Consider the following 24,273-nt stretch of genomic DNA (forward strand, 5'->3'; position numbering starts at 1 on the left):
CTCTGTGGAAGTCTGTTGTGTTCCTTGTGTTTTATGGGTGGCACCCCAAGAGGCTCAAAGTGCTTCACAGAAGAACAGCTGGGCATTGGATACAAATAATATCAGATATAAATCAACTCTCTATATCTCTATATGTATAAAATCCTAAGTCTAAAAGTGTGACGATTTGGTACAATGATCTTATGTCACGTTTTAAATCAGGCTTATTTTAAAACCTATATATATAAACAGTATGTTTGGTGTCATTCTTTTCAGAATTTATCAAAGTTTAATGTGCTGTTGTTAGATTTTCAGATTCTTATTTCATTTTTAAATTATAAACTAAAAAATATCAAGAACTCAAGAAGAGATTTAGCCACACACTGGGCCGGAAATAAAAGACAAAGAGTAGGAGAGCAGCTGTACAGATTTTTAAACATTCAAAGTGCCGCATGAGATGAAGATCACACGGCACAGCAACAGCAGTAAGGCAGCAGCTGATCGAGCAAAGAGGGGGTAAAAAAAAAAAAAAAATATGTGTTTGTCATTGTAACACCGTTTAAGAGGGGGTCTTGGAGGAGCGACCGCGTCTCCTTGGGGTGCGTTCAGCCCCCTCTTCACAATACGAGTGGCAGAGACACAAAGTGGCTGGCACATAGCACAGGCCAGAGTGGGGCTTGGGCGGTTGGCGAGCAAAGCAAGCAGGGGGTGAACCCCGTAGTACATAATAGAACTATAAACCAAAATAAAATACAAAATGTAGTACCAGAAGAAAACCGTGAATAAATAGAATAATGTGTGACACAAACACAGAGGGGGTTCACTGAAGAAGGGTCAGAATGTCAATTGTCTCCATCAGGGGGCGCTTGTTCAAGGGGATTGTGTTCTTTATTGAAATACAGGACATACATGGACCTTATATATATATATATATATATATATATATATATATATATATACGCTCCTTCAGTGACCACGGTGGAAATAATCAGACAGGAGAAACAAGCTACAAAAAGAAATACACACTAGCTCTGTAAGGCCTGCTGTAAAAAGACCGGACTCCTAGAATCCATGGATTCTGCAACTTCAATCCATCAATCACATCGGCTGTGCATTAGCAGCTAAGTGAGGTTCTCTCTCCTCGCCTCCATTGTCTATCAGCGGCTAAGCGAGTTTCTCTCTCCTCAGAGGTTTCGTTTTTCCAATGTGCTCGCCTCGCTTGTGTATTAGCGACTAAGTGAGTTTCTCTTTTCTCAGAGGTTTCACTTTGGCGGCAGAGCTGCTGCTTCCTTTGAGCTTCATGCTGTAGCCTCGCACTTCCAAGCTGGACAGACAGACACACAGAGACACACACACACTTCCACGCATAGACATTTATATATAAGATATCCAGGCCAAAAAGAAGCCATTGGAACCATTCAATCATCCTCCAGTTCTTCAGTGGGAATTCTGATGATTGTATGTCCAGTTCAGCGAAGTGTAGGTGGCATTCTTTTTGCAGACAGCTTCTGGCTTCTAGAAAGTCCCTCACCATTAAATACTCACACATTTTGCATAGTGAACTTTTTATGAAATCTGCCAGGTACAGGTAACTACCATCTGAACCACCTTATTGATGGACTTTGCTCTACTAAAACCCAAATTTTCTTTTTTGTCTCTCTGTGCTCAGTGGACCTGCTCTAATCACTCATGGCCTCTGCCTGAAAGTGAAGATTCAGGCCTGAGACAATGGGTCAGACCTGCTTTAATCAACCAAAATCCCTGCCTCAAAGAACCGTCCTTACATCAACTGCGTTAGGCCATCACTCAACTTCTTCAATTCTGTTTACATTAGTTCAACACCTTCCTGACGAGTTTTGTGTGTTGTCGTAAAAGAATTAATTCAGTTGGCTGATCTCATTAATTTGTGGAGATCTGGACACTATAAAGCTGAAGTCACCTACAGTGCATCCGGAAAGTATTCACAGCGCTTCATCAGTTTTTCCACATTTTGTTATGTTACAGCTTTATTCCAAAATGGATTAAATTCATTTTTTTCCTCAGAATTCTACACACAACACCCCAAATTTATTAAAAATAAAAAAACTGAGAAAGTACATGTCCATAAGTATTCATAGCCTTTGCCGTGAAGCTCAGAATTGAGCTCAGGTGCATCCTGTTTCCCCTGATCATCCTTGAGATGTTTCTGCAGCTTAATTGGTGTCCACCTGTGGTAAATTCAGTTGACTGGACCTGATTTGGAAAGGCACACACCGGTCTATATAAGGTCCCACAGTTGACAGTTCATGTCAGAGCACAAACCAAGCATGAAGTCAAAGGAATTGTCTGTAGACCTCCGAGACAGGATTGTCTCCAGGCACAAATCTGGGGAAAGTTACAGAAACATTTCTGCTGCTTTGAAGGTCCCAATGAGCACAGTGGCCTCCATCATCCGTAAGTGGAAGAAGTTTGAAACCACCAGGACTCTTCCTAGAGCTGGCCGGCCATCTAAACTGAGCGATCGGGGGAGAAGGGCCTTAGTCAGGGAGGTGACCAAGAACCCGATGGTCACTATGTCAGAGCTCCAGAGATCCTCTGTGGAGAGAGGAGAACCTTCCAGAAGGACAACCATCTCTGCAGCAATCCACCAATCAGGCCTGTATGGTAGAGTGGCCAGACGGAAGCCACTCCTTAGTAAAAGGCACATGGCAGCCCGCCTGGAGTTTGCCAAAAGGCACCTGAAGGACTCTCAGACCATGAGAAAGAAAATTCTCTGGTCTGATGAGACAAAGATTGAACTCTTTGGTGTGAATGCCAGGCGTCACATTTGGAGGAAACCAGGCACCGCTCATCACCAGGCCAATACCATCCCTACAGTGAAGCATGGTGGTGGCAGCATCATGCTTTGGGGACTGGGAGACTAATCAGAATAAAGGGAAAGATGACTGCAGCAATGTACAGAGACATCCTGGATGAAAACCTGCTCCAGAGCGCTCTTGACCTCAGACTGGGGCGACGGTTCATCTTTCAGCAGGACAACGACCCTAAGCACACAGCCAAGATATCAAAGGAGTGGCTTCAGGACAACTCTGTGAATGTCCTGGAGTGGCCCAGCCAGAACTCAGACTTGAATCTGATTGAACATCTCTGGAGAGATCTTAAAATGGCTGTGCACCGACGCTTCCCATCCAACCTGATGGAGCTTGAGAGGTGCTGCAAAGAGGAATGGGCCAAACTGGCCAAGGATAGGTGTGCCAAGCTTGTGGCATCATATTCAACAAGACTTGAGGCTGGAATTGCTGCCAAAGGGGCATCGACAAAGTATTGAGCAAAGGCTGTGAATACTTATGGACATGGGATTTCTCAGTTTGTTTATTTTTAATAAATTTGCAAAAACCTCAAGTAAACTTTTTTCATGTTGTCATTATGGGGTGTTTTGTGCAGAATTCTGAGGAAAAAAATGAATTGAATCCATTTTGGAATAAGGCTGTAACATAACAAAATGTGGAAACAGTGATGAAGCGCTGGGAATACTTTCTGGATGCACTTTATGTCACCCATTGAGCTCAGGTTAGTGTGGAGCACAAGAAGACTTCCAGAACTGGTGAACCTTATTGGGAGAACAGGAGCGAAGTGACAGAGGAGATTTCTGACGTTTTGTGGACATTACTAGTTATTTAGCCAGCTCCTCAATTTGGACTTGTGGCCAGGCTGAAGATAAGGTGGGGTTCTGGCCTGCTTCCTAGCTTCTTTTGGGGGCTCATCATAATATGCCTGAAGGAATCTCTGCAGATCAGGACAGCTTGATGCATCTTAACAATGAAACACCTGAACTCTGTGATTTGGAGGGCTGTCCACATGCCTTTGGCTGTATGCTTTGAAACTTTTTCATTTGCTATCCTTTGCTCAACACTAGAATCCTTGAAGCCTGTGAACTTTTTCGTTGTCCCGGCCCATCTTAATGTATTTCAAATCACGGTATTACATTATGTATTTAATTAATTGCTACATAAACACCTCTACACAGGCTGCGTGAGACCTTCAGCGGGCCGAGTGCAGGCTGCATGCTGCCAACTGGCACGTCTGCAAAAAAAAAGTGCAACTGGCGCAGTGATAAGGAGCTGCGAGGAAGAGTACGGTGGTCCGGGACAACAAACATTTTCGCAGGCTTCAGGGATTCTAGTGCTAACTTAGTGGAAATTTCTTTCCTGTTTTTGTTTCTTTAACATTTCAAACTTTGTTAACTTCCTAATTAAATTCATTTAAACATTAAAAGCTTTGAATTGGTTTTGCTCTTCCTACCCGAGGCCGACTATTCTGATCTCAGAACAGATTGTTCTCATTTCCTGACCACCCCATTTGTCTCAAAGTCCTGCACTGAAGTCTCTGCTGAAGCACATTTTAGCTTCCTCTGCACTAAGAGGGATAAGAAAAAGTGAAAAGACCAAAGGCCGACATGACAGCAGCAAAATAAGAGCAGAAACTCCAGCTGCAGACACCTAACATGAATTCAGAGCGTCTTAAAGTAAAGAAGATGCTTCATGCAAACATTCTGGGAAACAGCATCTCATCCTCATGTCCACCATGGACACCCCATCTCAGCTCTGAGCAAGTGCTTTGCTGCCTCAGGAATCCAGTGGTGACGTGCAAAGTTGTGCCTCTGAACTGTCATCCTCTGCTCTAAATGTGACCTTTGATGGTCAAAGATGTACGTCTCCTCCACCGATGAGTCACCAATCAAAGCACAGTAAGAACATAAGAAATCTCACAAATGGAAGGAGACCATTCAGCCCATCAGACTTGTTTGTTTGGCTAATAGCAAGGGTGTCCAAATATCTCATGACTAGACCATATTGTATTATATTATATTATAGTCACGTAACACTAGTGGTCCAATCACAGCCTCAGTTCTATCCTATTATAAAATACTAAATCCAGACAGGCTTCACCCCGTGTTGGCTCTTTAACATGCTGTGTTAACAAACCGTCACTGATTCCTTCTAAAAACTGCTGCTCTTGTGCTCCAGTACTTTCAAGGTGCAGCTTTAATTTCCTTTACACAAATGAATCCAGACACACAGAATACTGCAATTTCTTAATAATGAAAGGTTATGAACAGCTGATGTACGAGTACACATCAGGCCTCTGTATCTGTGAAGAAAGCAGCAGACCAAAAGACTCCAAGGTGGCGGGCTGGCAGATTCCTCTAGTGGTCAACACAGGTCAGCACTTACAGACGGGGTGAAGTCAGCTACCTGTGAGTGACCATCGACTCTCCTGAGGCTTTCATCATGGAGAGATCAAAATACGAGGGCTGCTCCTACCAGTCAGTCGAGCAGGCCAAGCTCCAGGAGGAATCAACGAGAGTCTGTCTGATGAGGTCCTCAGTAAGATGGAAGGAGGACAGCGGACCAAGCAGAGACTGCACTCCTAACAGGAGCAATGAGAGCTTGAATCTGATGAGATGGAGTCAGAAACCACGGGCTGGGCAGATGACTGCTAGGAGTTGACCACACAAGAGACAGCGGAACACAGCACGAGTAGGGGGTCAAAGTGTGATGAGCCGAGACCCACCCCGGTCTCTAGGTGTGTATTTGATCTTCCTCTACGACCCCAGGGACTGGGAAGTTTACTTTGGCACATGACGGTTAAGCAACTGCCTGTACTTGACAGCCTGTAAGAAGATTCCGGAGAAGATGATGTGCCATCTTAGCTGTTGTCTAAGCACATGGGGTTCCATTCAGTCCATCGGGCTTGTCTTTTGTCACATTTTTCTATGTTCTTAAGTTGTTACGAATAAAACAATAAACTTGCCAGCATATTTAATAAATGCTCAGTCATGATCGTTACTACTGAACATACATGGAGTGTATACAGGAGTGACCTTCTCGTTGACGTCACAGTTTTCTTATTTGTAAATCTTGTTCCTGACCAGCCTATCCACCACTACTGCAGGACTCCTAGTCAGGTCAGTGGTATGACAGGTGAACCTTCATCTTTGGTTTATCGTTCTTCCATACTTACTTACTAAGGGGTTTCACATCAGGCTCGCCTTTCTCTGTTCCTGCACAGCACTGATAATTGTGAAGCAAGCCCTGTGATAGCAAAGACCTGACCAAAAAGACCCTGAATACAGAAGAAACTATTTTTATTTACTTTTTGTAGAGTCCAAAATCACACAAGGAATGCATCAAAGGCCTTTAACAGACCCTGTGTTTTGAGAGCCCACCAACCTTAAATCTCTAAAAAGATTTAAAAAAAAAAAAAAAAAAAAAAAAAAAACTTGGTAAAGGCACTTCAGAGAGAGACCCCCATCTAGGTAAGTTGAAAGTGCAAAGGGCGTCAATAAGGAGTAAATACGACCCACAAAACAGAACACAAGTGGCCCTCTTCACAGAGCACGATGGCCACCTCACAAATGCAACCCAACAGTACAAACAGCTTTGTTCCTGCACTGAGCTCCTCACCAAGTGACCAACATGGCAGAACAGATGACACCCTTTACTAAATACGGCATCACGGACACTTTGATTTTGTCCATTTCCTGTCAGGCTGAAGACGTTGTGTTGATGTACTGAGGCCCTTTAGACAGACCTGAGGCAGATCAGCCATCTTCCCTTGCTATTGTAAAATGTGGCGCTGCACGTTCATGATGAGTTAGCCCTCTGTCACTCTTGAGTAGCTTCTTTCTTCCTTGATCATCTCACTTGCATTCTGTATCAGCAGATTAAGATGTACGGACAGCAAACTCCATCCATTACATGTTGATGAAGTCCAAGCACCGCTTTAGAGTAATCAGGTCCATCACCCTCTAATCATCATGGTGTCATCAGCAAAAGTAGAGAAGGTAAGAGAGTTATCAGTGGCAAAGGTTTAATGCTCAGGTCTTTTTGTAGTTAAAGCTATCTAGTCGTATGATTTAATCGGTTTACTCTTTACTTATATATAAGGTCCAGTGCAGTGGCACTTGATGCGTTTTGGACCACTTGCTAAAATTGGACCCCTCAGGTCTGACAGTCACCTGTTAGTGTGATTCTGTCTTACATGTCTGTCAAAAACTAACATTCAAATCCAACACTTCAGGATTTACGATTCAAACTCCCACCTTTCATTCAGTGACCATAATGGTGCTTTAATCATGAAGATCGATGAACAGCAAGCCGCCTGTCCTCACAGTGCATGGAATTAAAGGCCTACTTTGATCTGACAGACATCAAAGTGAGTTTAGAAGAAGGACCAGTGCAGTGACCAAGATGTCCAAGATGGACTGGAGAGACACTGAGGGTGTAAGAGACCACAAGAGTGAAAGGGGCAACCACAACACCCAATCAAGCCTGGAGCAGGAAGGCCACGAAATGAAGCAAAACTCATTACCATCTACAAGAAGGTGAGATGCTGCATTCCATGGTGGTAGTTTTGGAGCCATTTCTGATGTATGCAAGTCTACTGACTTAGCAGCACTGATGTCGGATAGCAGCCTTGATTGTTATAAATAAATGTCTACATAAGTACATAACAGACTGACGCATCTGACTAACTTAAAAGTCACTTGGCCCTGATGACTGTCAACTTGCAGACCACACTTTGAAGATCACTGCTCTGGAGGACTTGTCACTTGTTTTGGTCAATTTCTGTGTCCTAGGCTTGTGCCACTAGTTTAAAAACAGACCCTAACTGATGTGTGAACCTTCACTGGTACAGTAAGTCTCTTTGGATAAAAGCATCTGCGAATCGAATAAACGATAAATGGAAATACAGTCATATGTTCTCATTTTTAGGTCCATTTTACAAGGACACAAAGCCTCTTCTTCATGTCTTAGTAGTGGTGTCACATCAGTCTGTTTGTCGTTTAGGGGCTTCAGTGCTCCATCTTTTAACACTCAAAGCCGTCTGGAATGGAGAACAGCGAAGAACATTCTTGACATTTAAGTTCATTCCTTAAAAACTGTCGACTCATTCACCTTCCAGTCAACTTGCTCAGTGCAAATTCAAATTTGTCCAAATGAAGACCAAGTGCTTCAGATTCACTTGTGTGCTCCTCAGGTGCTCATTGAAACTCCTCAATGCCAACACTGTGGTCTCAGCACACATTAATCTACACAAAGCAAGAAAATAAATTTAAAAAGTTAGTTAACAATCAAAATAAATCATCTTCAGAAAACAGCAAATGTGCCTTTCATAAAGTTCCTTCTAAATGGCAGTGGCTGTCCACAGAGCGCGCCATTTTGTGACTCCACTCAAACACTTCAGTGAGGTTCACTCCATGACATGAACGTTTGCTCCCAATTCCCATAAATCTTCCATCCTAAATGCACTTCCCCGTCATTTCCAGCATTGCTCAGAAATACACAAACTTTCACGAGATGCCAAGTCTACAAGTGGTCGTCATTGTGTGTGTAGCACCAGGATGCCAAAATACAGAGGAAGACCTCTGCAGCACAAATGACACAACGATGGCACAGGTCAGGGGCCGAGCCAAAGAAACAAAGGAGAAAAACTACACTGACAGTCAGCAGGTGGCAGGAGTGGGCACAAGAGCAGTGCCAGGGGGGATCTCAAGATGGTTAACCAGAAGGAGACAAGGACAACAAAATAAGAGGAGAATGGAGGGAGGTCATTAGTGGAGTCCCTCAGGGGTCTGTCCTTGGACCCTCGTTACTTTTTCTGATTTATATTAATGGCATTCATTCTGGTGTTACTAGTGAACTTGTCAAATTCACAGATGACACTAAAATTGGAAGGATGGCAGACACTGAGGAGGCAACAATAAAAATTAAAAAGGAGTTGAACATAAAAAAGTGTAAAGTGTAACATGTGGGCAAAGGGAACATCAATTATAAATACAAGATGGAGACACCAAGCTACAGCATGAGACCTCAGAAAAGGGTTTAGGGTTTATGCTGACACAACATCTTCATCATCTAAGCAAAGTGAAGAAGTGATTAAAAAGGCAAATAAAATGTTAGGCTATATCATAAAATCTGTGGAATATAAGTCAAGGGACATTGTGCTCAAACTCCATAACACACCAGTGAGACCACATCTGGAGCACTGTGTGCAGTTCTGGTCACCACACTACAAGAAAGACACAACAACACTTGAAGCTGTGAAAAGGAGAACAACCAGGTGCATCATGGGACTTCAGAACAGATACTACACTTGATCTTAGCCAAAGGGCCAAGAAGCACGTGTCCTATATGGTCAGGCGGTTAGAATTCCTGGTATCAGAGCTGTGTTCTTAATCCTGCTCTGCCTTCTCACATCTTGGCAGGTGTAGTGATTAAGGCTTTGGATTTTAAACCCTGAGGCTGCAGGTTCAAATCCTGCTACTGACACTGTGTGACCATCAGCAAGTCACTTCACCTGCCTGTGCTCAAAGTGGGGAAAAAAACCCAAAAGAAACGTAATCAATTGTATCATAAATGTAAGTCACGTTAGATGAAGATGTCATTCTAAATGTAAACTTAAGGACGTGTCCTACTGTGACAGACTAAGAGAATTAAACCTGTTCAGTCTGAGCAGAGAGCACTGTGTGGTGGTCTAATCCAGGTCTTCAAAGGCACTGATGAAGTTGATCCAACAGATATCTTACAACTTAATGGTGAATCTCGTACTCAAAGACCTCAGTGGAAGTGCATTTAGGACTGGAGACAGGAAGCACATCTTTGTGCAAACACTTGTGGTAATCTGAGAAAAAAAACTACTAAGACATGGAGATGAAGCTGAAACCTTGAAAACCTTTAGGAAGGATCTGGATGAGATACTGAGACAGCTGAACTATTAGCTAACCAAACAAGCGAGGTGTGAATGGTTGCCTCTACTTTGTCAAATTTCTTAGGTTCTTATTACTGAATAACCAAGAAACAGTTCATCTCAGGAGAGAATAAGGAAAGTGTGTCAAGATGTCAGAAGTCCTGCTGGCCAAGAGAAAGCACCTCATGTTCCCTAAGCAGGAAACCTAGGACTGTGCTGCCCTTAGAGGTAGGAGGTTGGTATTTTCTCTATGGCACATTGGATGGCAGCACACAGAAAGACTGGCACTGTGGTGCTGAAAAGGTCTGGTACTTTGAGGACTAATGCAGGTCAGGAATGCAGGGACAGCTGGGGTACAAGGAGGGTTTTGCCAAAACATTTAAAGTACCAGAGCCACAATGAGACTGTGATTAGGAGGACAGCTGGGGCAACAAATCACTGGCAGGAGGATGAGAGCTCAGGGTCACAAAAGCAGAGAATGAGAGGGGTGAAGAGGTGAGCCCCTCAGGCAGACAGGTCAAGGCCTGTGTTGTCATCTTCTCTTGTACTTTATTTAATTTAGGATAACAAATGTGCCCTTCTTTGAGTGACCCGAGTCGAGGTATTAACCCAGGGTTAGAGTGACGCTATGAGGACATGTTTGTTTCGCACAGCATTACATAACGTGTCCTATTAGAGAAAAGAGGACAATAAGAAGTGGAGCTAAGTGGAAAATGAATGTGCTGCTATAATGACTTTAATATCATTAGCAGCTTTACTTCCTAGTCTCACGTTTTACGATTACACCATGTTAGTGGTTCAGAAAGTCCATCTTAAGTTCACATGCAGATACCAAAACTGCAATACAATAAAACACAAAAAACACAATCGACGGACTGAAGATGGAAACTCCAAAGCTGTCTATGCAGACACAGACTCAGTTTGTCTTTAATAAATTGGAGGTTGATATTTAAAGTTACCTTCTTTCACATTCTCAGAGCTGTTCAGCTTCAGGGTTGTCCTTGTTTGGTGTTTGCTGCAGTGGAGTTCCAGATCCCTCGTCTTTGTTTGTTACTGAAAGAAAATTCATGAAAATGTGTTCAGATGGCTGGGTAGTCAGAACAGTGACATTCTGAGATGAAGACGTGTAAAGAGTGCAGGCAGGAGATGAGAAATTCAAACCATAACAGCAACAGTGGACAGAACACAGAGTGAAGAAAAGAAAGAAATTTGACGACGTCAGCCTTGTGACCTCGTGGAGCTCCTAACATTTGTGTGTCCTGTGATGTCCTCCAGTGGCTGGTGGTGAATCCTTTACCATCTTGTAGGCTGCACCAACAGTAAGCTGTGCTGGGACAAAGGCGGACAGACATACAGACAGAGAGACACTGCAGACGTGAGCGGACTTCACCTCACAAAAGAGCAACTTTAAAAGAATGAGGACATCTTGGACACACAAATGATAAACAACAAGTGATGACATGGCAGCCTATCAGCTCAGTGTTTAAGTTTGACATACCAGCTTCTCCATTACGTTGATGTTTCCACTTCCTCTTCTTTAACACCACAATCACTACAATCAGTACAATCACCAGCACAACCAGCACTGCCACTAACACAACTATCACCTTGGTGCCTCCGTTTGGCTCTTTCTCTGCTTTAATCAGATCTGTAAATCAAAGACAAAGATGAAAGGCTCGACAATTTGAAACATTAACTCAAACAGCTGCTTATAACGTGACGAGTAATTAATTAATTATCTTTCATTCTTAAAGGCAGGTGTCCAGAGCCCGGCTACCCGACTCAGTCTGCAGATGACCGTAATGGTGGCCACACGTGTTTATGGTGGTCCAGTTCTTTATGTTTGCCTTTGTCTCATTGGACTTGTGTTTTAATTTGACTACTTGCTCCACAGACTGAGCTCAGAACGGTTTTATGTTCATCAGGCTCTACTTTGTTTTCTTCATGTTTTAACAAAGCCGTACTTTTACATGTGCTACGTTTGAATTTAGTGACGAGTATAATTTACACTTACATTTGTTTGAGTTCTGCTTACTGCATGCCAACAGCACTACAACTGTGCCACTGCCCCACTCTATGTCTATAAAGTTAAATAACTAAATAAACAAATAAATTAATAACTGCATTGTGGGATGTCACAAAGAATAACAACAACATGGCATGTGAGTGTGTTACATGTGTTCATGTGAGTTGCCCAAAGTGTATTCTTTCCTTCAGTTGTGCTCATGTCACTTGTACTTGTAAATGTCAGCTGCTGGTCACAATAGTTGACATAACTTGTGATAAGTAAAGGACGGACAATCTGCAGGTGGGCGTCACAATAAGTGGTCTTTCTTTATGATGCAGATATCCTAGTGCCTGCTTCTGTGCTCACAAACAAGGTGAACTCACACTCACTTTCAGCTGATGTCGTCTTCTCCCTCAGTCTGTCATTCTCGACGGTGCAGGTCACAGACACGTCTCCTGTCACATTCACGATCAGGACGCTGGTCACATTGTACAGACCTCTGCTGTCGCGGCTCAGTGTTGTGTTCACTCGTCTTGAGTTCTGAAGCAGCTCCTTATTCACAGACCACTGGACCTTTGGCTCAGGGAATCCCCCAGTAGACTTGCAGGTGAAATTGACCTCCTGGTCGTTAAACACTGGTGATGCTGGTCCTTGGACAACTGGGACAGAGTAATGACCTGAAGAGACACAAGTCAACTTCAAGTCAAGTCAACTTTATTTATAAAGCACTTTACATACAACAGCCGCTGACCAAAGTGCTGAACATAGGCTAAAATAAATTTTAAACAAAAACAAAATAATAAATAAGTAAATAAAATACAATAAATGAAACTAATTAAAACATAGTAAACACAACTAAACAGAGTTAATACAGAGTAAAATCAACTGCTCACACAGGATCAAACGCCAAACCAAAGAGGTACGTCTTAAGAGAAGCCTTAACAATGGCAGTGAGGAGGCCTGTCTAATGTGGATCGGCAGTGAATTCCAGAGCCTTGGAGCCACAACAGTAAAAGCCCGCTGAGTCCTCGGCACATCCAGAAGCAGCTGACCAGCTGATCTGAGTAAGCGGGAAGGAGAGTGCATATGCAGCATCTCAGCGAGGTAGGGCGGAGCAAGTCATTTAAGGACTTAAAAACAAATAAAAGAATCTTAAAATGAACTCTAAACTGAACAGGCAGCCAGTGCAGTGATGATAACACAGGTGTAATGTGCTCATTTTCTCGCGTGCCAGTTAAAAGGCGTGCAGCAGCAATTTGCACCAGCTGGAGCTGAGACAGGGTGGACTGGCTAACACCAACATACAACGAATTACAATAGTCCAACCGGGTTGTAATGAAGGCGTGGATTACTGTTGTAAATTGATCTTTGGAAAGAATGTTTTTTATCTTCGCCGAACGTCTTAGCTGAAAAAAAAAAACAAGATTTCACCACCGCGCTGATCTGACCGTCCAGTCTAAAATCGTCATCTATCCTAAAACCCAGATTTGTAATGACAGGTGTACCATATTGTGCAAGGGGACCCAAATCCACAGGAGCAGAAGTAGAAATAGACCCACTGGTGCCCCCAGGACCAAAAACTATAACCTCTGTCTTATTTTCATTAAAATTTAAGAAGTTTACTGCCATCCAAGCTTTCACCTCTTCTAGGCACATAACCAAAGTTTGTATGGAGTAAGCGTCCTTACGTTTGAGGGGTACATAAACCTGAGTATCGTCTGCATAACAATGGAAAGCAATTTTCTGCTTTCTAAGAATAGAGCCAAGAGGCAGGAGATACAAAGAAAATAGCAGAGGACCAAGTATGGAGCCTTGCGGAACCCCACGTGATAGTGAAGCAGAGGAGGATCTAAATTCATCTAGCCTCACTGAAAAAGTTCTTTGAGTCAAGTACGATTTAAACCACGCCAAGGCAGTACCACGAATGCCCACCCAGTGCTCCAGACGAGATAATAAAATACTAGGATCTACAGTATCAAAAGCAGCTGTTAAATCGAGCAGAACTAAAATCACATAATCCCCCGAGTCTGTTGCCAAAAGGATGTCATTACAAACCTTCAGTAATGCGGTCTCAGTACTGTGAAGTGGCTTAAAACCAGATTGAAACACTTCGAGCACATCACTTTTATCTAAAAAGGCTTTCAATTGAATATACACACTTCTCTCCAAAATTTTGGACAGAAATGGGAGCTTAGAAATCGGTCTAAAATTGGATAGAACAGTGGGATCTAGGCTTGGTTTTTTGATCAATGGTTGCACTATGGCATGTTTAAACAAATTAGGAACTACGCCTGAGGAAAGGCTGCTATTGATAATAGCAAGAACAGGTGGCCCTAAAACAGAAATAATCTCTTTAAAAAGAGCAGGTGGGACAACATCAAAAGGAGAACCTGAGGGCTTTGATTCACCAACAATCTCATATAAACAAGATGGAGTCACCGGCTCAAACTGATAAAAAACAGCAGAGCAGGGGAGAACAGCTAAGGGGTCATAAACAGTGAGAGGTATATGAACCCTAACATTATTCACCTTATCCACAAAGAAGTGCAAAAATTTCTCACATGTCTCAAAAGAAGGTTCCATGCAGGCATTCTGTGGAGCATTTAAAACCCTATCTATAATGTCAAATAACACACGAGGTTTGTGATAGTTTGACAGAATAATATTTGACATGTACGCTCTTTTGGCATCTTTCACAATAAACTGATAACGATGCCAGCAGTCTTTCAATACTTGAAACAATACCTGCACATGGTCCTTTCTCCACTTGCGCTCAGGTTTCCGGCACTCACGTCTGACAGCGTGAGTTGTGTCATTCAGCCAGGGCTCGGATTTCATTTTTGGCTGCCTGGTTTTTAATGGAGCCACAGCATCTAAAACAGTTCGGCAGGTGGAATGAAACCAGGAGCAGAGCTCCTCCGTATCGGAGGACGCAGATTCAGGAAGATCACATTGACTAAACAAAGCAGAAAAATGTACAGCAGTGGATGGATTAATGACACGACAGTGCCGCACAGAAGCACGGGGTTTATCAGCTTTACAGGGCAAGGTGATGTCAAATGTTACAGGCTTATGATCTGAAAACACTGCGTCCAAAATTGTCAAATTCGCCACATAATAAGCATAGCGATAGGACAAGATCCACCATGTGCCCAAGATCATGCGTCGGTCCAGACACCCACTGCATAAAACTAAAAGAGTCAATTAGACTTAGAAAGTCCTTCACCATCGGCTTATCAGGACAACATACACGTATATTAAAATCTCCAAGAATGAGGACTCGATCATATTTAGGCACAATTTCAGCCAGTAAATCGGAGAAGTCATTGAGAAAGTCCTTATTATATTTAGGAGGCCGATAAATCACAGCAAACAACACTGGGAGCGAGCAACCTAGCTCAAATAAACTCAGTTCAAAGCTAGAAGGAGAAGATGATAAAGAAAGCTGCTTACATCTATATTTATTAAGAAAAACAGTTGCAATTCCTCCTCCTCGGCCTGATGTCCGAGGAGAATTAAAGTAAGCACAGTCCGAAGGTAAAAGCTCTGAGAAAACGCTGGATTCACCAACATTCAACCAAGTCTCCGTCACACAGAGAAAATCCAGTCCATTGGAGATGAAGAAATCCTTAAGAATAAAAGTTATGTTTGACAGGGATCTAGGGTTTACCAGACCAATCCTGGTAGGACCCGGTGTCATCGGAGCGCCTGCATTCCGAGGAGCCCAGCGGAGAGGCCGCAGATTTCCCAAAACCGCTCCGCGTTGTCGGGGGTTAGGATAGTAGGAACAGCGGGGCTGTGACAGCCGGAAGAACTCCTCCGACTCGGCCACAGGTACCAACCAGGTGTAGGCAGGATCCCATAGATGTCGGGGAGAAACGAGGCGACAAGCCCATCCGAATACAATCAGAGACCTAACAGAGAAGGCCTTCAGCCTCACCAGCCAGCTGCTGCGTTTACCTCGGCGACGGCGGCGCCTCCTCCGGTAAGGTGGAACCGGAGCATGACGGAGAAAATCGGGAATCTAAGACAAATGCGGTGGCAAAGTTTCCTGGGGACCATCATAAAACTTTTCCTCAGCAAAACTTCACAGTTCAAAAAGAGTTTGGCGATCATACACCAGGACAGCATCAACATCTAGAGCAGCAAAAGTCAAAAGCAACTCAAACATAACCAGAACTGGCAAAGCAAAACGGCACTCCACACACACAGGCGCCATCTTGCATCTCAACACAAACACATTAAAAGGACTGAACCTGCAGTGAGACATGTGTGTGACCTGCTGCTTCATCTCCTACAGTCTGGTGACACAGCTGACCTCATCAGACACACCGGACTGGACAGCGGCTCACTGGCGTCCCCAATTCCTCTTAGGACACACACTGACCAATAGATTTCAAAGGCCTTCACTGTACTGAAGTATCTGACAGCTCACATAAGAACATTTCATTTATTTCATTTACCTTTTCAATTATGAACCTGCAATCAAGAAAGCATTTCATTGATCAGATGCTCATACAATTAAACACAATAAGTTGGGCAGCTCGCCCTCCACAGCTTTTTCAGGCCAGGAAAGTTATGAAATGTTGTAGTGCTGCCCAACCCACCGACTGTGAGGCAGACTACAGGCTCGGCACCCGTCTTTCAGAACATTCATTTTTATTATTTAATTGAGGTTCACCTGGGCACCTCACACTGCATCCCACTTCTCTTCTTCTCCCAGTAAAGCACACCAGTATGTCTTAAAACAGAATCAAACAAATGGTAAAATAATCAGCTCAGTACATTTCAGGACTAAATGAAACAGAATGAGCAACAAATCTGAGGACCAACTATTTAAAAACTACAAGCAGCAAAAGGAATGAAAATGGCAGCCAAACCAGTGAAATCCAGTTCAGGGTTTGGGGGGGCCATGGCCTATCCTGGCAGCACTAGACAGAATGCAGGGGCATCAAATAAATGTTGCAAAGAGTAAATAATAAAAACAAAAGGATGAATTAAAATCAACAGAAAAAAGAAAAATATGTTATATCTGACACATCCGACACAAACAGTGCTGAGCTCAACACGGCCATTCTGTATGTGGACCACTTCAGTGGCGAGTGGCACCGCTACTGTAATGTCTGAATATCTCAAAAGCTGAGGTTAGTGGCATCAAAAACAAGAACCACAACAGGGTGGAGTGTAAACAGCAGAAAATAATGTGTGGCAGCACTAAAAACGCGGGCTCAGATATTAGAGAGTTTGTCACCAGCCAGCAACATAAACCGCTCCGCGGCTCCTCACTACGCCGCCATTAGGCTTTATGTGAATGGGCTCTTAAAATTACTGAACCTCCAAACACCAGGTGGTGCTGTGGCAAAAAAAATAAGCAGTTCACTTCCATCAATCATTTAACTTACGATTAAAATGTTTACAAATGCAAACTTCAATTTGTTGAATTCTCCAGTTGCTCAATGCAATTTCTTATCTAGCTTGTCATGTGTTAGGGTTCACAGGAAAATTAATGGAAGGAATTATTAAGGATAAGATTGAACAACACCTGGGAAGGACAGGAGATATTAGGAACAGTCAGCATGGGGTCAGAAGAGGGAGGTCGTGTTTTACTGACATGCTGGAATTCTATGAGGAGGAAACAAAAGGATACGATCAAAGTGGAGCAGATGAGGTTATTAATCTGGACTTTCAGAAAGCATTTGATAAGGTGCCACAAGAGAGGGTGGGCATCAAATTAAAAGAAGTGGCAGTTCAGGGCGATGTTTTTAGATGGGTGCAGAACTGGCTCAGACACAGGAAGCAGTGGGTGATGGTGTGAGGAACCTCATCAGAACTGGCCGATGTTAACAGTGGTGACCAGCAGGGGGCAGTGAGGGGGCCGCTGCTATTTTTAATATACAGTAATCCCTCGCTACTTCGCGGTTCACTTTTCGCGGATTCACGACTTCGCGGGTTTTTAAATACAAGTGATTGCCTGCCTATCACGGAAGTTATGTTCCAGACCCATCAGCAACAGGAGAAAATCCGCGATATAGAAAGACCATATAAATAAACATTTTTATAGTTTAAGCCTTAAAATACCCATCCCACATGCTTTAAACACATGTAAACTTATAAAACACACTTTGTTAACACATATGATATGTGGATGTCGGGCTAAGGATATTAGTAACATCTCACTATTATAAAACATTATAACTTCACGCAAGACAAGACAGTGAGACAGGAAAATTGGTGATGTACAGGCTTTTAAATTATTGACACGCAGAGCGACAAGCAGCACAAAGCCAGCACAAAGTCCACTTCTCCTTAGCATTCATTCAGCTCCCCACCCCCTTGACAATGCGAACTGCGCCTCCGGGGAGGGGGGTTTGAGCGAACGTGCGTTCAGCCCTCGCATACTCACACACACACTCCTCCTCCTTCCGAACGCACAGAGCGACAAGCAGGCATTTTGGCAGAAGCAGCACAAAGTCCATTTCTGCTCAGCGTGAGTTCAGCTGCCCCCCTTCACAAATCGAGTGCAGACACATTGACGTCTGATCGCTGCGTGCAGTGTGCAGTGTTGGTCTGCGGTGTTTAAGAATGTAGAAAGTGTTTAAGAGCATAGGAAGTGTTTATAAGAGTGTGGGAAAGGTTAACAAGAGAGTGAGAAATGTTTATAAGAGTATGGGAAGGGTTTAATAAAGCCTTAAAATATGTATAAATAATAAAATAAATATGGGTCGCTACTTCGCGGATTTTCACCTATCGCGGGGGGCTCTGGAATGTAACCCCCGTGATAGGTGAGGGATTACTGTATATAAATGATTTAGATAGGAATATAAGTAACAAGCTGGTTAAGTTGCCAGACGATACCAAGATAGGCAGACAAGGAGATAATTTGGAATCTGTTCGATCATTACAGAATGACTTGGATAGCAGACAGGCTTGGGTAGATTTGTGTCAAATGAAATTTAATGTCAGTAAATGTAAAGAATTACACACAGGAAGTAAAAATGTGAGGTTTGAATACACAATGGGCAGTCAGAAAATCAAGAGTCCACCTTATGAGAAGGATTTAGGAGTTATAGTGGACTCTGAGCTATCGACTTCCAGACAGTGTTCAGAAGCCATTAAGAAGGCTCACAGAATGTCAGGTTATATAGCGCCTTGATGTGTGGAGTACAAGTCACAGGAGGTTCTGCTCAAGCTTTATAACACACTGGTGAGGCCTCATCTGGAGTCCTGTGTGCAGTTTTGGTCTCCAGGCTACAAAAAGGACATAGGAGCGCTAGAAAAGGTCCAGAGAAGAGCAACTAGGCTGATTCAAGGGGTACAGAGGATGAATTATGAGGAAGGATTTAAAGAGCTGAGCCTTTACAGTTTAAGCAAAAGAAGATTAAGAGGTGACATGACTGAAGTGTTTAAAATTATGAAGGGAATTAGTGCAGTGGATCAAGTCTGTTATTTTAAATTGAGTTCATCAAGAACACGGGGACACAATTGGAAACTTCTTATGGGTAAATTTCGCATAAACATTAGGAAGTTTTTCTTTACACAAAGAACGATAGACACTTGGAATAAGCGACCAAGTAGTGTGGTAGACAGTAAGACTTGAGGGACTTTCAAAACTCGACTTGATGTTTTTTTGTAAGAAATAAGTGGATAGGACTGGCGAGCTTTGTTGGGCTGAATGGCCTGATCTTGTCTAGAGTGTTCTAATGTTCTATTAACATTTATGGGTTTTATTGTTTTTACTTATTATTTTGCACCTTTTTGTTTATAACTGGTTAATGATTTACTGTCTCTTTAAGCTGGTCTATACTTTGTACATATACGTTGTGGTGTAACTCCAGGGAGAAGGGACACCCTGATGTCAGCACTCCTGAGCCCTCTCTCTGGCTATTTAGGTCAGGTGTGAAGGCTCAGGAGCAGGAGATGATTGTATTTCTGTGGTGTGTTTGTAAGTATTACTGTTTTTGAGTATTAAGCTCTTCCTTTGGTTTTTCTCGGATTTTGCTGTCAGATAATGTTATTTCAGATGTGTTCACGTAGGATTGCCTTTTAGCCAACACCTTGTTTTTGCTCTTTTGAGAATTTTGCTGTATTTTTCTGTTGTGTTAAATAAATTCTTCATTTAGAAAGACTCTTTGTCTGCCCGATTGTGCACAAGCCAGGTGAATGTGCAGTACAGTCATCCTCCTCCTTGTAGGGCTTTTTGCTATCTTTTGGAATATTTCTTTATATTTTGAACTATTACACCAGTTATCCCCTCTTTGGCCTGGCTAAGCTGAAGCTTGCAGGTAGATCTTTAGGGCAGCCTGGTCTGGGGTGAGCCTCTCCTATGCTGACCAGTGAAGATCCTTGTCCTGCTTTAGGGTTTATTTTAAAGCCTTATCCCATTTTCATTATGTTTGTGACTTGTAATCATGAAACAGAAAAATAGAGCTTTTTGCAGTATGTGAAACTACAGTATCTTTGTGCCAGGTGGTGCTCGCCAGCTCCAGGGTGTGGTTGGTGACCCTACTGACCATATGGTGGTGTTTTAGGTATAAGCTTGTGGCTGGGTGCACATGTGCAACTTAAACTTTCAGTTTTCTGGTGGGTCCTCAAGGCCAGGGTCTTTATTTTCAGCAGACAAATGACTGCATGTCATATGAAAAGCACCTGCTATCGATGTCATGTCTGCCTGGATCTCCCCATAAAATAACTTCTCTCCTAGTAGAACAATTTTGTTGAAACTGGGTATGAATTGCTAGTGTGCCACTTACTGCACGGATATTAATTTGATGTTGAGACACCTTCTACCACTGTACCTTGGTGGTCCAGTGCTTGGTGTGACATTACAAGTTGATAGATCTTCATTGGTTGAGTGATTTCTGATGCCATTATTTGGCTGACATGTCAGCCTCACTGAATTTGGTTTGTCCCACCAGAATTTTCATGCCAAAATCACAAATCATACCAACATTTCTATAAAAACAAGTTTACCTAATCTTTTTGTTATTTAATTATTTTAGAATATTTTGGATATTCCACTGTTAAACATCTAAAGAAAGCTAATGGAAAATGCATCTAATAAGGAAACCACAAATTACTTTGGTTCTGGTGTTCTGGAAAAAAAGATCTGAACTATGAAGCTGAATGAGAAAGTCCAATGGTGTTTAAAAAGTGGACAATCCATAAAAATATGGAAAAAGGTCCATAATGATGTGCTTTACTGGTAGACTTGAATTCTTATTGATTAGCAACTGGTGGGCTTACACCAAGTATTAGAAAGCCCACCAGTGTCTACAATGACAGTGCTCACATTTAAGTATTTGGCAGGAGACTCAGTCCAAACCTCCAATAAATACAAAATAAAGGCGAAAACAGTGGTGTAAAGTATGGAATTATCACTGGTGATATAATGGCACTACAGTTCAAAAAGAAAGCGACAGACAATGCTATTCTTGTTCTTTTTCTTCACCTTATCAAACTCCTCCATACATCACCATCTGTAGTCAGTTTACCATTTTAACCTCCATTAGAGATCACAAAGTTTCTTATACAGAGGAGAAGTTTAGAAGTGAGGTTTCCTCACCTGCAATTTGAAGGCACTCCTGAGAAAGCTGTCTGGAGGTGGGCTCCCCAGAACGGTGGTAGTTGCAGGTATAGCCCGCATCGTCAGTTAGGGACACACTGGACAGACTCAGGGACAGATTGCCATGTGAAAGCTCAGACCTAAAGAGCTGCGTTCTGCCTTTAAACTGGGGGGCCTGATTTGTCCAATAATCCTGTCCTTTGACAAATGAATGAACAATGAGATCTTCAGATGTTTTCCATTCAACAGAAATGTCCTCCGTCTTTAAAGACTCTTCAGTTTTCAGAGAGCAGGGGATTTGCACCGTCTCTCCAACGATGGCAGTAAGACAGTTGTCAGCTGAAATTTGAGAAATTAACTCAAGTCAGAAAAAGAAACAACTGTGTTAGATTCAAACTGACGGACTTTAACCTTCATACACATACAACGTTACGAGTACCACAGCACATGTACAGAGAAATTAAAATGGACCTCTTGTGGCTCAGATTCATAACACACCAAATATATTGACTGAGGAGAGGCTTTCAGGGGTGTAAATGGCAGACACACTCTCACAGCATCCCTGAACTCTAAAACACACAACTAAAATGAATAACTTCATTAAAGAGAAATATTCAGGAATGCTGAACAAAAAGGAAATAACAAACGAAGATCAAACAATACAACCTGGGCCTCCAACACCACTTACAAGGTGGGATGGCTCACTCTCATGTTGATCACAGTACACCAATGAAGTTCTCCCCTTCCCATTTCTTGTCCATCTCTTTTCACATCCTGCCAACTGACCACTTGTCCAACTCTCCACCTGACTCTTCTCTCCCCAGTCAGTGAGATGATTAAGACTTTAACCTTGGGTCTCATCCACACATGTACTCATTCCATGGAATTTGGTACTAACAGCACTCAGGTGGAGAAGGTGGAAAGTTTCAGATGTGTTGGTGTCCACATCACAGAGGTCCAAGCATACTGACAACAAGATAAATAAGCTCCAAAAATGTCTCTACCAACTCAAATGCCCCAGAGATTTCATGCAGCCCTCCGATACTAAAGAACTTTGATAAATCCATCATTGAAAACAGCCTGATAGGAAGTACTATGGTCTAGTTTGAGAACAGCATGCAGCAGGACCACAAGGCTTAGCCAAATGCATCACTGGGTGTGCACTCACTAATTATGAGGACATTTACAACAAGTGATGTCAGACCAGGGCAAAGAAAAGGATCAGAGATACAAGCCATCCCTACAATGGCCTCTTCTCTTTACTCTATGCATCGATAAAAGCACCACATCATCAAAAGTAACAACCACTTTGGGATAACGATTTCGACGTATCACATTTACCTCAGAGCTGTATTTCTCAACCTTTTTTGCATTGGGACCCACTTGACCTCTTTACGTTCCTTAACAAACCACAGAAAGCATTTAAAGAGCAGGTAGGTTTCACTCTTCATAAATCAAGCACAATTAGAAAATTTGGGGAAAGGAAGAAGGTCCCCTTGATGAAACATGCAGTTTGAAATGGGGAAAACCACTGTGCACTGCGGTTGATCGTTTTGGTGGACTGGTGGTGTGTCACAGCAACTTGGTACCTGAAACAGCAGGACTTGACTTCCTTCCAGGAGTGTTTGAAGCCCAAGGACAGCCCCTCACAACCCACCAGTGGCAACCCACAATGACCCAGTGGTCGAGAAACACTGTCTTAGAGTACATCTTTATGTAAGATTCTTACAAGCCGTGCATGAATATAAGACACAAGCTTGCATGCATGTGCGCCTGTTAATGAGGTGAACCAAAGGTACAAATTTGTGTTCATAAGTCAAATCTTAGCCATCAAATTGTGTGTCAACTTCTTTTCATTAGCAGAATTTACTCCGAGTTACAAAGAGGCAGAGGAACTTCGTACATGCGGTGCCTGGAAGCATAAAGCTTTACGTGGAACAACCGTGAAGCTCACAGCCCCACTGAGAAAGACAGAAAGGGCAGCGAAGACGATGGAGACGTGCAGGTGACAGGGAGGAAGCTAAGGAGCCATAACCTGAACTTCAAATCTTTATTTTGAACATGGTTTATTAACATGAACAATATACACACACATATGCTTCAGTCTCAGCTTTCAAATCCCGGCTGAAGACTCACTACTTCAGTTTAGCACACCCTGACTAGAGCTGCTGATTAACTGTACAGACTGCATCTCTGTTGTTAGTCATTAGCACTAAAACATAAGTACCCTAAGTTCTTGTCTATAAGGCGCGGCTTATCTAAGGAAAAAAGTTGTGAAAATGAAAAAATAGAATATCGGCTTATACATAAATCCGGCTTATACAGTAATCCCTCCTCCATCGCGGGGGTTGCGTTCCAGAGCTACCAGCGAAATAAGAAAATCCGCAAAGTAGAAACCATACGTTTATATGGTTATTTTTATATTGTCATGCTTGGGTCACAGATTTGCGCAGAAACACAGGAGGTTGTAGAGAGACAGGAACGTTATTCAAACACTGCAAACAAACATTTGTCTCTTTTTCAAAAGTTTAAACTGTGCTCCATGACAAGACAGAGATGACATTTCCGTCTCACAATTAAAAGGATGCAAACATATCTTCCTCTTCAAAGGAGTGAAGCAAACAAATCAATATGTCTGTTTGGCTTTTAAGTATGCGAAGCACCGCGGCACAAAGCTGTTGAAGGCGGCAGCTCACACCCCCTCCGTCAGGAGGAGACAAAGAGAGAGAGAGACAGAGTTTGTTTTTCAGTCAAAAATCAATACGTGCCCTTCGAGCTTTTAAGTATGTGAAGCACTGTGCAGCATGTCTTTTCAGGAATCAGCTTTACAAAAGATAGCAACGTGAAGATAATCTTTCAGCATTTTTAGACGAGCTTCCGTATCGTCTAGGTGTGCAAACAGCCCCCTTGCTCACACCCCCCTACGTCAGCGCAAGAGAGAGAGAGAGAGAGAGAGAAAGTAAGTTGGGTAGCTTCTCAGCCATCTGCCAAT

General features: G+C 42.8%; 2 protein-coding genes and 1 non-coding gene across 25 annotated transcripts in view; 1 reads left to right on the forward strand and 2 right to left on the reverse strand.

Moving 5' to 3' along the window:
• Positions 1-24,273, reverse strand: part of LOC114641379 (ICOS ligand-like) — a 263,459-nt gene that overhangs the window by 224,568 nt on the left and 14,618 nt on the right. For 4 of the 13 annotated variants that reach the window (XM_051925899.1, XM_051925897.1, XM_051925904.1 and 1 more), the window contains exons 3-4: positions 21,282-21,620; positions 12,103-12,396 (exon numbers count right to left, since the gene is read on the reverse strand). In XM_051925899.1, coding sequence (XP_051781859.1) covers positions 12,103-12,396; positions 21,282-21,620 — 633 coding nt within the window. Of the gene's footprint in view, positions 1-6,089; positions 8,054-10,670; positions 10,765-11,117; positions 11,360-12,102; positions 12,397-21,281; positions 21,621-24,273 lie in introns of those variants that run through there. The other 9 variants (XM_051925906.1, XM_051925902.1, XM_051925901.1 and 6 more) reach the window with 7 other exon arrangements.
• LOC114641380 (uncharacterized) overlaps positions 1-24,273 on the forward strand; it is a 261,003-nt gene that overhangs the window by 188,726 nt on the left and 48,004 nt on the right. The gene's annotated exons all lie outside the window — the stretch shown is intronic.
• LOC127527716 (U2 spliceosomal RNA) lies at positions 8,966-9,147 on the reverse strand. Its single transcript, XR_007934881.1, has one exon. It is a non-coding gene; the product is annotated as a U2 spliceosomal RNA (small nuclear RNA).

This window comes from Erpetoichthys calabaricus, chromosome 4, assembly GCF_900747795.2.
Source record: "Erpetoichthys calabaricus chromosome 4, fErpCal1.3, whole genome shotgun sequence".
In the NCBI taxonomy this organism is placed as follows: domain Eukaryota; kingdom Metazoa; phylum Chordata; class Cladistia; order Polypteriformes; family Polypteridae; genus Erpetoichthys; species Erpetoichthys calabaricus.